This window comes from Petaurus breviceps, unplaced genomic scaffold (genome assembly GCF_028583685.1).
Source record: "Petaurus breviceps papuanus isolate PSGF00001 unplaced genomic scaffold, PetGlider_PUasm1.0 90825, whole genome shotgun sequence".
In the NCBI taxonomy this organism is placed as follows: Eukaryota; Metazoa; Chordata; class Mammalia; order Diprotodontia; family Petauridae; genus Petaurus; species Petaurus breviceps.
The window spans coordinates 22451564-22464614 of record NW_027187353.1 but is presented as its reverse complement, the minus strand read 5'-3'; the positions used below and the strand labels follow the sequence as shown (position 1 = coordinate 22464614).

The 13051-nt window shown below is 45.5% G+C and overlaps 2 protein-coding genes across 4 annotated transcripts in view; both read right to left on the bottom strand.

The window, feature by feature from the left end:
* RUFY2 (RUN and FYVE domain containing 2) overlaps nucleotides 1-2317 on the bottom strand; it is a 44200-nt gene extending 41883 nt beyond the window's left edge. For all 3 annotated transcript variants that reach the window (XM_069071488.1, XM_069071489.1, XM_069071490.1), the window contains exon 1: nucleotides 2192-2317. In XM_069071488.1, the coding sequence (XP_068927589.1) occupies nucleotides 2192-2195 (4 nt within the window). In that variant the 5' untranslated portion in view covers nucleotides 2196-2317. The remainder of the gene's footprint in view (nucleotides 1-2191) is intronic.
* An 826-nt stretch (nucleotides 2318-3143) lies between these two features.
* DNA2 (DNA replication helicase/nuclease 2) overlaps nucleotides 3144-13051 on the bottom strand; it is a 50078-nt gene continuing 40170 nt past the window's right edge. The window contains exons 15-21 of the mRNA XM_069071487.1: nucleotides 12195-12388; nucleotides 12001-12090; nucleotides 10634-10838; nucleotides 8490-8579; nucleotides 6110-6292; nucleotides 5658-5804; nucleotides 3144-4265 (exon numbers count right to left, since the gene is read on the bottom strand). Of these exons, the coding sequence (XP_068927588.1) occupies nucleotides 4209-4265; nucleotides 5658-5804; nucleotides 6110-6292; nucleotides 8490-8579; nucleotides 10634-10838; nucleotides 12001-12090; nucleotides 12195-12388 (966 nt within the window). The 3' untranslated portion in view covers nucleotides 3144-4208. The remainder of the gene's footprint in view (nucleotides 4266-5657; nucleotides 5805-6109; nucleotides 6293-8489; nucleotides 8580-10633; nucleotides 10839-12000; nucleotides 12091-12194; nucleotides 12389-13051) is intronic.

Below are 13051 nucleotides of genomic sequence, written 5' to 3'. Positions count from 1 at the left end.
CCTAAATCAATGATTAATGGCTACAATCTTGGAAATGTTTTTGCAGCAAATGACTAGGCATTTAAGATAATTACATGTTATGAAACACAGAACATTATTGCTTTAGTGTCCATCACACCACTCCTGCAGGGTAAGGCAACCAGGACAAAGGGGTGGTTGTACAACCAACTTAACCAGTGTTGAAAGATTTCTTTTCTCCTTTTTTATTCTAGGACTTAAAGTTGGCAGACACCTCATACACGTCTTGATTCTACAGATAGGGAAATGAAAAAGCATTTCAAATCATAGCTAAAACTATGATCCTATCCAAGGTAGGATCAGAGGAATGCATATGTTCCAAATATGCTGTTCCTCCGTCAAATGAAGGGCTTGTATTACTAGATGACCTCTTTAAAGAGCTTTCCAGCTCTGACATGCTGGCATTCAATCACTACAAGTTTGTGGCCTCAGATCTGCCACTGGACAGGATGCACTTTCATGATGTTAGGGAAGGAGTGGCAGAGTTTTTGTCAGAGGGCCTATCAGACATTTTCAACACATGTTCAAAAAGAGAACTCACTACCTTTCCCCCACAAACCTACCCTACTTCTCCCATTCCCTGTTTCTGTTGGGGATACCACCTTCCTCCCAGTCACTTAGGCACCTCTCCCACATAGCCGCTCAGTGGCTAAATAAAAGCAATAGTTTGTCTCTACCACTACATCTTCCTGATTTATCCCCTTTGCTTCATTCACACAGCCAGCACCTCCTTTAGGCCTCTGGATTATTATTATTATTTTTTTAAAGCAATTGGGGTTAAGTAACTTGCTCAAGGTTACATGGCCAGGTGTTTCTGGGTGGGTGCTAAGTGTCTGTGCCCGGATTCGATCCCAGGTCATCCCGACTGGCTGTGCTACCTGGCCGCCCCTCTCGATTATTTTCATAGCCTCCTGTTTGGAATCCTGACTCTCTGTCTGGCCTCACTCCATTCCATCCTCTGCATAGCTCCTAAGGGGATTTTCCTAAAGATCAGCTCTTATCATGTCACCCTCCAACCCTAATAAACTCCAGTTTGCTGTTACCCCCATGATCAAGGATACATTCCTGTTATGCCTGTCTAGCCCTACTCACCCTGACCCCAATCTCCTTTCCCCTGTTCTATGTGACCCCCTTTCTTGCCTACTATAGTCCTGCCAAACTGGCCTTCCTCTCACCATTCCTCATCCCCAAGACCACCCTCTGCCTGCACCCTCTTTTTCCAGCGGCTATCATGACACACCCCGGCATGCTCTCCTGTCACGAGTGGCTCACTCAGCTCAGGCACCACTTTATACAGCAAACAGCTCTTGGGTGTGCTGTGGTGTGGTGTGTTTGTGTGTGTGTGTACACATGCATGTATATACTAATGTCCATTTGCAATCTCCCCAGCCTCCCACAAGCCTGCATACTGGGGGGTAGGGGGAGACAGGGAATGAGCTTTTGTCTTTATCATCTCGGGTGCGCGGCGCTGCTTCTGGCACACAGTAGGCGCTTACTCAGTGCTTACTGACCAGGGACCGAAGGGACCTCAGAGACCACCAGGTCTAAGTTCTCACTGCGGAGATCAGAGGGCTCCGACCACACAGGGGCAGCCAGGAATGGAACCAAATCCGTCCTTCCAAGCTCCGGCCACCGCTGAGCCCAACGCGAGCCCGCGGGCGTGCACAGGTGCAAGTCACGACACGTATATGCGGGCGGGCACAGGGCACGCGCCGCCCTGCTCCGGCGGCAGCTCCCGGGGGTCCCGGGTAATCCCTTTGTCTCCGCGGGCCCGGCCCTTGGGCCAGCGCCCGGCCCGCGGAGGGCGCTTCAGGCCGCCGAGCCTGTGGGACCTGTGGGCCCGGAACCGGCCAGACCGCGCCCCGCAGCCAGACTGGGCGTGCCCCGGCCCCCCTCTCCCCCGCTGCCCCCTGGGCTCCCGGGCCCTCGGTGGGCCTCAGTTTCCTCCGCTGTCCAAGGAGGGAGCGGGTCTTCAAGGTCTCTTGCAGCTCTCGGACTAAGACTCCGCGGACCTGTCATCTCACCCCGCGCGGGACCGAGACCCGCGGCGGCCCCGGCCCCGTCCCCCAACCCCCCCTCGCCCCGCAGCGGCCCTCGCGTTGCCATGACGACCTGGCACGGGGGCTTGGTTTCCCCTTTTCCGATGCACCCTGCGGCCCCGGGCCCTCCTTACCCATGGCGGCGGCGGCGGCGGCGGCGGCGGTGGCGGTGGCAGCTCCACTTCGGTATCTGGGAGCCGCTGGTCTCGCTTCCCGGCCCACAGCCACGGCCGCCGCCGCCACAGTGTCCCCGGACTGGAGTGACGCGCACAAGCCACAGCGCCCCCCTTGCGGCCGGAGGAGCGTAGCGAGCTTGGGCAGGGGCCCAGGGCTAGGAGGCGGAGTGGGGGGAAGGGCGAGGAGGCGGTCCCTGCGCCAGGGGGCGGAGCGACGCAAGGGAAGTGGGTGACGAGACGCATCCCGCCATCCCCAGCAAGAGGTGAGGGGGCGGGGCGCCGGGAGACCGCAGACGGAAAAACCAGGTTCCAAGACCAGAGGAAAGAGCCACCGACACGTTGTGGGCGGAGCCTTGCGGAAGAGGCGGGGCGAGGGAGCGGCCCTCAGGCTGAGCTTCGATTGGGCCTGGGACGTAATTGGCATCTTGAGCTCCCGGCTTGGCTCCACCCTCCGCTCCCTCGGTCCCCCTGACTCCCAGTTCTGGGCTACCTAAGAACCACCGTGCTCGTGCTGCCCGAGCTCCCGCCTCGGGGGAGACCAGGGCGAAGGGCTGCTCTGGGATGGGCCCGTGGGCGTGGGAGACTGCGGGCTGCGAGTGGAGAAGGGGGTGGGCGGGCGGCCGTCGGCGAGTCAGGCAGCCGGACCAAGGCGCAGGGTAATGGCCTCCTCCCCTCCCTCCTCTCTCTTTCCTCCTTCCTCCTTTCTCCCTCCCCTCCCTCCCTCCTCCTCTCTCCCCTCCCTCTGCTCTTTCCCCCTCCCTGCCCCTTCTACTTTCTCCCCCCTCCTCTCTTCCCTACCCCCCTCCACTTCTCTTTACTCCCTCCCCCGTCCCTCTACTCCTCCCTCGCCCCCGCCCTCCCCTCTTTCCTTCCAGAATTAATTTCTGTTGTAGCATCACGAACGCCGCTTTAAGGCCCCAGAAGTGGAAAACGAATTTATTTGGCAAACATTCCAACAAAAGCATGAGGTAGAGGCCCCACCGTTACCCACAAATGAATCTATACAAAATGCCTTCCAAGTAAATGTCCATCAAAAAGACACTGAAGTTTAAGTTAAACCATGTGGATCAAATAAATAAAAAATCGAACCGGTCTGATCGTCACTACATTTTTACATGAAGGACAATTTACCCAAATAAGGCTAAAAGTATGTAAACATGAACAGAATAAAACATACAGGCACTTTTTCTACTTGGTCCAAACAACTCTGAAAATAAGAGCTAATCTAATATTCTCTTCACTATTAAAATTAATCAGAAACAACTTTAAATCCAGTAACCTACCTAACGTGTACAAGCTCAAAACGAGCAAAATGTCTGGGATTGGCACAGTGTGACCAATGCCCCCTCCAAAAAAAACCCCAAATAAACAGCTAACAAAATTAGCACCCTGGAAAGATTCACATCATTTATGGAAAGAAGGATTGGGGTGAGAGACTTAGAAAAGGAACCAAAAACATGGGCTTACTGCCACGGGAATATCAATTATTAATTCCCTAGAGAGTCTTTAAAAAAAACTATTTTTCTCCTTATAAATAACAAGGCATTAAATCTATAAGACTCAAGTAGGTCCTGAAATTCTTAAGTTTCCAGAAATGCATCTATTTTCAAAACTAAGGGGGGAGGGGGGAATAATCAAGCCTCCTTTCCTAATACCATATTTTTAAAGAATTCGCTTAAACAACAAATTCATAATACTTCACAGTGCTAGGGCTCACAATAAGAATTCTTAGACTAAGTTAAATCTTTTTAAAGTTTAGAACAAAGTTAGGAGATCCTAGGTAGGCATTTAGTATCCTCTGAGTCAAATCACATTTAGTGTATTAATTAATTAATTCCAATGCTTACAGAGATGTAGAAAGGCCAACATTTCATCAAATAAATAGGCACTTGGCTATCTAAATATTAAAATAACAGTGTAAAAGAGGTATTCAAGTCTTGAAAAAGCAGCTGAAATGGTGTTTTCACCTTTGAAGTCATCGTGGGTGATACTGACAAATATTTTCATGTGCTCCCAAAGGAAGATCAAAAATGTAAAACTGTTAAGGAACATACGATTCATACCGTGTGCCCCCCATAGAGAGTGTGTGACTGGACCCTTTTGATGACATTACACTTTAACAGTTTATGGTACAAGTCCATTTACAATACTGCTAAAACAACTCTAAGGACTTTTATGACATAAGTTATAAGGTGGCATTTAAGCAGAAAGGTTTATCTTTGCCAAAGAGCTTTATTATTTTAAAAAGTCATCTCCTGCCATAAAAACATCACGTAGCCCTGCATCACCCTCAGGTTTATAGAACACCAGGTTCCAGAGTGAACAAGGCTGTGGTTTGTAGCATGAATATGAGAGGAGGGAAGGAGCAACCTGCCAAGGTAAGGAATGTTGTCCCTTTTCCCACATTTCTTATCTCACCAACCACTGCTTTGTTCACTCTGGAACCTGGTGTTCTATAAAGAGCCAGGTGATGCAAGTAGGGGGCCTGGAATCAGAAAGTCTAGAGTTCAAACCCAGCCTCAGACATTTACCAGCTGTGAGAAACTGAGCAAGCCACTTAATCTCCTGTTTGCCTCGGTCTCCTCATCTGTAAAACTGGGATAACAGCGTCTACCTCCCAGAGATGTTGTAAGATTCAAATGAGGTCATATCTGCAAAATGCTTAGCACAGCACCTGCCACGTAGTAAGTGCTACCTGTTAGCTATTATGATTATTAATTATGTCTGGCCTCCTTTAGTATTTGGTCTTCATCTTTCTTTTATATGTTCCCTTCTTTCAATTCACTAACCACAAGACAGGATGGCTTCAATGCCCCGGAACATGGAGAGGTGACAAGGACATTGAACATAGGCCCTGCTTTTGAGGTTCAGCTCCAATCTTTCATCAGCTGACCCTTGGGTAAATGACAACCTCTCCCAAGCCTTGAGTTTCTCACTGATAAAATAAAGATAATCCAAGTTGCTAGGATCAGATAAGTGCACATCAGGGGCTTTGCAAATACATAAAAATGGGTGGCCTGATGCTCAGGAAGCAGTGCTAGGTGCTAGGTAGGGGAAAGAGACGTGGCCTGGGAGGGAGAAGGGCCTATCGAGTCAGATACTGCCTGGGGGACCATGACCAAATAAGGCCCCCCATCTCCCTGCACCTCAGCTCCCTCACCTGCTGAGTGGGAAAACCATTCCTCCTCAGTATGTCATGGAGTCTCTGCCAGGAAGGCATCCCTTAAATCCTTGAGCCCTGGACAAATGTGAGTTATCACTGAGAAGACCCAGGACAGAATGACTAGAAGGTCACTAGCAGAGTCTGAGCAAGTCACTTGAGCCCCTTTGCTGGGACTTCCTTCACTGGTAAAATGGGTTGTTGAAAGGAAGGGAATTTAGTAACTGAAATACTACGTCACACCCATGTCAAGAAAAAGGATATCTTGTTTTCTGACTTCAGATGATGGAGCAGCTTTTCCACAGGAGGATAGCGGCTCAGGGACGGCACACAGCCCAGCAACACCAGCTTGTGTTTGGCTCTTGTGATGGCAACATTAAGGCGCCTCCAATCCTTTAAAAGCTCGCCAAGCTGAAACAACAAAGACAATTACAAATTTTGTTTTAGATTTTCAGAATTCAGTTAAATTTAGAATTTGAAGAACAACAATTAATACATTATGAATTCCAGAAAGACATATGACTAGCCCATATTGTGAATATGACAGTTATAAAGGGGAGATGATACTCTGAGTATAATTTTCAAATATGGGCAGTGCCAAATAAAATTAAAACAAATCAAGAAATAATGCACACAGCTGATTTACTAGTTGTAATATAACGTTAACAATTTAAGAAAATGCCTCTCAAATACATACTAGCACAAATTTCACTCACAGTTCCATCTTTATTACTTCTAACAAAAGATACTAGAATGATGCTTTTGTCTCTTCCTTGATATTTGTCCACAGTATTAACTTCGACTGCACTGACAGAGGAATGAGTCAGCAGATCGGTGATGGTCTTCAGCTGCTGTCTATATGGAGCAATGACACCAATATCCGAGGGATTGCAGCCAGCCTAAAAAGTAATAGAGCGTACCACCACCTGAAAATCACGACTTTTCCTCAATCATTTGATTGAAACATTCACAAATTCAAAGACTTTCATGGTACACTGTTCTGAAGGAAGAAATGGTCCTGGCTTTTTTTTTTTTTTTTTTTAAAGCAATTGGGGTTAAGTAACTTGCTCAAGGTTACACGGCCAGTTATTTCTGGGTGCGGTGCTAAGTATCTGAGCCCGGATTCAATCCCAGGTCATCCCAACTCTGGAGCCGGTGCTCTTACTCACTGCGCCACCTGGCCACCCCATGGCTTTTTTTTTTTCAAGAAGTGAGCACCACAGCGATCCTTGATTTCCCATTTGTTCCAAAACAAGACCACTACCCAGGATAAGACATTAGTCTTCATAAGCAGGCTGTTCTTCAGTCCACGGCAAAATCATAAATTTGTTTTTTAAACATCTTTACTAAATATAACACTTTAAACTGATGCCTGTTATTTCTGCATCAGAGATTTATAGCTCTTTCCCTCCCAACCCCTCACTACGAGTGCTCCCTTAGAGAGAAAAAACTTAAGCAAAACCAACCACAGTGACTGAGTTTCACCGCAGATTTTGTATGGACATTTTGTACCATTTCTCCCCATAGCCCTTCACTGGCAGACACACTTCTCTGTGGGAAGGGATAAGATACGTTTCATGCTCTCTTCTCCAAGACCACAACTTCTCATGACAATCACTCTAATTTGGGTTCCTTTTAGCATTCCCTTTTTTCTATGTTGTTGTAGTCATTGTATCTCTAAAATATATTATTAAAAAGATGATTTGTGACCACGTAGAAAGGGAAGCAGTTGTCCTTCTAAACCTGCCTAGGTTCTCAACAAGTTACACCATAGGAACCACGTATCTCTTTTTCGTTTGTTTGTTTTTGAAGGGGCAAAGCAGGGCAATTCGGTTAATTGCCCAGCATCACACAGTTTAGTACATGTGTCAAGTGTCTGAGGCTGGATTTGAACTCAGGTCCTTTTGATTCCAGGGCCGGTGCTCTATTCACTGTACCTCCTCACTGCCCCAACATGTCTTTATTTTGAAAGGGTTATTAGCTTGACAGATCAGGGGATCACTAAAGAAATAATAGACTGACATTTCAGCAAGACATGCATGTGACAGAATTTCTCCCTGTATTCCTGTGAATGAGATTAAAAGACAAGAGTGTCAGGTAGATTCAGAGTTAATTAAACACATGAATCCAAAGAGAAGAGATCAATGAACCAATATCATCCTAGAAGGACATGTCTAGTGGAACGCACAGAACTGTATTCTTGGTCCTGTTCCATTCAACAATTTTAATCAACTACTTTGATGAAGACAAAAATGGCACACATACATCCCCAAATTGGTATATATCACCAGATAAAAAAGTAGTGCTGCTGCAAAGCCTCCTTAAAAGTGCACTTTAGGTAGGGGCGGCCAGGTGGCTCAGCGAGTAAGAGTACCTACCGGCTCCAGTGTTGGGACGACCTGGAGATCGAATCCCGGGCTCAGACACTCAGCACCACACCCAGAAATAACTGGCCGTGTAACCTTGAGCAAGTTACTTAACCCCGATTGCTTAAAAAAAAAAAAAGTGCACTTTATTTTCTTGAAATTGGACTACCCTGGTAAAATTCAAGGTCTATAGTAAGCAGAGTTATTTCTGGGTGTGGTGTTAAATATCTGAGCCCGGATTCAATCCCAGGTCATCCCAACTCTGGGGCCAGTAGTCTTACTCACTGAGCCACCTGGCCGCCCTTAAGCAATTGGGGGTAAGTAACTTGCTCAAGGTTACATGGCCAGGTGTTTCTGGGTGGGTGCTAAGTGTCTGAGCCCGGATTCGATCCCCAGGTCATCCCAACTCTGGGGCCGGTGCTCTTACTCGCTGTGCTACCTGGCTACCCGAATATTTTATTTTTTGAAAGTTCACTGACTCCAGAGTTAGGAAAACCCCTGGACAAGGTGAGATCTAAAGTTTCTCCCAGCTCCAAAATTTTATGATTCTGTGAAACTTCCAACCAGTACCAACTACGCCTGGCAACAGCAATGTGACAACCTTATTTCTTAACTAAAGATGACTATACTTAATACCAACTATAAATATTTCAGATGAATTTTGTTAAAATAAAACAAGACCTGCTATAAGGATATTTTAACTTAGCAAGCAAAATACATTTCAAAATACCTTTATAAAAACCGAGGCCAGGAAAACTATGAACTTGGCTTCTGTTATGTTACTCACACCACCCTTTTCAACCTGCTCTGGTGCTGGAACCTAATAAAGAAAAACAAACAACCAAAAATATGTGAAAAAATAACCTAAAAAGTGAATTCCACAGCCTGTTATAAAATCACCTACAGAGATGCCAAGGCATGGTGGGCTACTGTACAAGTACTTGTTCCCCAGAGCTGCCCCACAATTCCTTGGCAATTCTGCCATGCTCATCAGGTAAATGGCGTTCTCAAGGCACATTGACACCAGATACTGGTACTCCAGGTGCTGGAAAGTACGTCGCTCAATGTGAACTAACAGTCTGGCATTCTGATTCATGAATATGCCTCTTATCAATTTCATTAAGCTGAAAAAATTACTCAGAGTCTGGAATCCTTTCAGGGACTGTTAAGATAAACAGTCTGAAACAACTGGGAATAATTAGGCTAGAAAAGAGAAAACTCAAGGCAGACATAAGAAGTTGTCTTTAGGTAATAATAATTATTATTATAATGATAACAGCTAACATTTATGTAACACTTGCTGTGTAAGCCTGGCACTGTGCTAAGCACTTTACAACTTATCTTATTTGATCCTCCTAACAATCCTAGGAGGTAGGTACTGTTATTATCCCCACTTTAAAGGTGAGGAAGCTGAGGGTAACAGAGATTAAGTGACTTACCCAGGGCCACAAAGCTAGTGTGTACACGAGGCTAGATTTCAACTCAGGACTTCCTGATGCCAAGCCCAGTATTCTATCCACTGTGGCACCTAGCTGCACATATTGCCCAGATATCTGATGGCCTTTGACATGGACAAGTAAGGAGCAGATTTATTCTGCTTGGCCCAGAGGGAACAATCAGGAGTGATGGCAGGCAGGTGCAGAGAAAGTGACTTTATAGACATACAGAAAAGCCTGCTAACGGGATTACAAGCAGTGTGGTGAGTGAAAAAAGCACTGGGTTTGAAGTCAAAAGAGATTCACATCCCAGCTCTGCTACATGCTACCTATGTGACCTTAGGCCAGTCACTGTCCTCTCTGGGTCTCAGTTTCCATCTCTAAAATGAGGGGCTTGTAGGGTGGCTAGTTGGCACAGTGAATAAAGCACCGGCCCTGGAGTCAGGAGGACCTGAGTTCAAATCCAGCCTCAGACACTTACTAGCCATGTGACCTTAGGTCACTTAACCCCAATTGTCCTGCCTTCCCCCATCCAAAATAAATAAATAAAATGAGGGGCTAGGACAAGATGACTTCTGAGGATCTTTCCAGCTCTAAATCTCTGCACCTCTAATAAGAGCTTTCCAAGAATGGAGCAGGCTATCCTAACGATCACTTGGCAGGTATATTGTGTAAGAAATTCTGATCCAAGTACAGGCTGGATGACAGGGCTTCTGAAATCTCTTCCTTCCAATTCTGAGATTCTATGAATCAAGATCCTGAAAACTTAAGCTGAGAATCAAAAAAATGGACCTTCACAAATCCACCAGAAACAGCATGCTCCCTGAGGTGGATTAGGTGAGAAAGCCAGCCCATGAGAATTATAACAGATGACCTCGCATTTAGTAAAAATTAATTTAAAGCTAAACTAAAGCTAGAAACAACAGTTATCTATACTTACACCTGAACTTGTCTAAGATCAACATAGTCAGGACCCTCACCACTCCTACTGTGTTATACTCCTTCTAATGAGCACAACAGGTCATGTCCAGAGACATAGAAGAGCTCTCCATAAAGGCAACTGCAAAATTACTTTGAAAGAAATTAAGGGAGGAATAAACAAGGAGAGGCATGATTTCCAGCACATGATTAGGCTAAGCAAATACAGCAAAACTACTGACATTTCTCAAATTAATTTATAGCGATTTAAATAATAGAACATGTCTAGAGAGATGCGACTTACTGAAAAGGTGGCACTACAGGGGCAGCTAGGTGGCGCAGTGAATAGAGCACCAGCCCTGGAGTCAGGAAGACCTGAATTCAAATCCAGCCTCAGACACTTAACACAAAAACTAGCTGTGTGACCTTGGGCAAGTCACTTAACCCCAATTGCCCTCCAAAAAGCAAAACAAAAATAAATAAATAAAAAGTTTAAAAAAAGGTGGCACTATGTATTTACCTTTTCTGTGTTAAGAAAACAGACAGGATTCTCTGGTTCAAATGCGCCCCTCAGCCAAGAAGTTTCAGAATGATCTCTGTGAGCTTGGAGATCCAGCATGACATCATTCAGGTGGGGCAGGCTGACTGTGGCATTGGCGACTTTGTCTGATCCACACTCGAGTTTTCCTTCGTACACTAACTTGTTACTTAAGGACATAACTGTACTAAAAGGATTAGAAACAACATTATTAATTTTGGTAAATAAAATTTCAGGGAAAAAATCAGTAAAACTAACACTGTTAGCATTCATTAATTCAGTAAACCCATTGAAGACCTACTTTTTCAGGCGCGCAGTAATAGGAATTAGAGGAGATCCAAAGTCAAAATGAGATGTAGTCACTCTCCTCATACACTCTTAAAGTACGTAGTATTGTATGGCAACCAGATTAAGAAAAGGGAGATCTCAGTTCTGTGATGTTATTATTCACCCGGGGTAATAGGGAAGGCTAACCAAGGAGGTGACAGTTGAACTGGGCTTTTGAAGAGGTCCAAAACTTCAGCAGGTGAAAAGGGAGGCATTCCATATCCCAAGTCAAATCACAAAGGGAGAAAACTGAGTAAAGAGTAAGCTAGGTTAGCTAGAATCGAGAAAATGTCAAGGCTAGGTGTGGACTCAAGTGAAACCAGAAAGCGAGAGACAATGAGAAAATAATGATGAGCGAGGGGCAAGGGGTCAAGATGAGGCTGGAGAATAGGTTTAGCGTGAAGGAGAAAGTCAGAGAGGTGGAGATACAGGATGTAACTGCTGGAGATTTTAATCTTAAAGTCACAGATCTTGGAGATGATGTAATTCTGAAAAACAGCCAAATCTGAGGTGTGGCCATCACACTATGGAGAAAAAGCAGGCAGGCTGAAGAAGGTAACGTGAATATTAATGTCCTCAAAGACTGTGGCAGAAAATTGAGTGAAGAAAAAAACAGTGACTGAGGCCTGAAAGTCAGTGAGAAAATGGGTAAGCAACCTGGAAGGTAGGAACAAAGATGGGAAGACAGATGGCGATACACAAAAGACTGAATGGACCACAGAAAAAGAAGCTATTCAGCTGTCCTGATAGAAGAATGGGCTATAAATGGCAGAGGACAGTAAGACAGAAGCCCAGCCCTCCTCCTGACCCTGCGTTCAGGGACGTCACAGGGGCCACTTCTAGTGAGAAAGGGACCTTGAAGGACCCTTGAGTCTTAGTTTGAAAGTTCGTGGGCAGAGAGGAGCTTCTTGAGACTCTAGCCGGGATCTAAAGGGCATGATGGAATGGGCTAGGGAGGGAGGGCTGGGATGAAGCAGAGCTCATTAGAAGAGGGATCCAGGTTCAGACAGAGAAAGAAATACCTGTTCATTCTATACTGCACAGTCAACTGAACAACAGCATTCTGTTTCTGCTCCAGCCTCTTGAATAAACTTTCACTCATGCCAAGACCTCTATTATCAAATCAAATATATAAATTAGTGCACTGAGCACTAAATTCCATGTTGGAAATCACACTTAGCAAAAATCCAGTGGTCCTTGACCATACCCTTCTTACCTTGCTTCACTATTCAGCACGAGGGGAGGAAGCTGCAGGTGGTCTCCTACCAGTACAAACCTACACGCAAAGAAGAGTGGTCCCAGACATGCCGGCTGGCTAATCTGGGAAGCTTCATCCACGATACAAAAGTCAAACCGTCTTCGGGAAAATATTGGGTGGTTTATTCCCATACACGTTGTTGCAACTATAGGCTAAAGATACACAAGAAAAAATTGTTTTAAAATACAGTTTAACGGTAGTTTGTCCACTTTTGGTGCAAAACAAATCCCTAGGGGCGGCCAGGTAGCACAGCGAGTAAGAGCACTGGCCCCAGAGTCGGGATGACCTGGGGATCGAATCCGGGCTCAGACACTTAGCACCCACCCAGAAACACCTGGCCCTGTAACCTTGAGCAAGTTACTTAACCCCAATTGCTTAAAAAAAAAAATTCCCTAAATGCAAAGCAACATGATTTTCTTTGTTGTCTAATTGCAAAAATCCTGTGATAGCATTCTAAATATCACTTTTGAAACGTCTTAGCTTCTAGCATAAACCTGAAAACATTATCAAGCAGGGACAAAATCAAATACTTTTTCTACACAACACCAACCCTGGTAAATAAAGGATTTGTTGAGCCTTTATTTCCTTATCTTGTTGAGCCTTTATCTGCCTTAGATGTTTGAGGAATTGACTGCAAATGCCTAAATTAGCTCTTAGTACAAGATGGACAGGCTACTGAATAAAAAAAACAAACCTCTTCCCCAAATTTAATGAAATGCCCAGTCATGAGGCCCCAGAAGACTTTTTTAAATCCCTTCTCTCCATGACAGCAGTGAGCACAAAAACAGAGGCAAGTCACACATGGCACTGGGTGT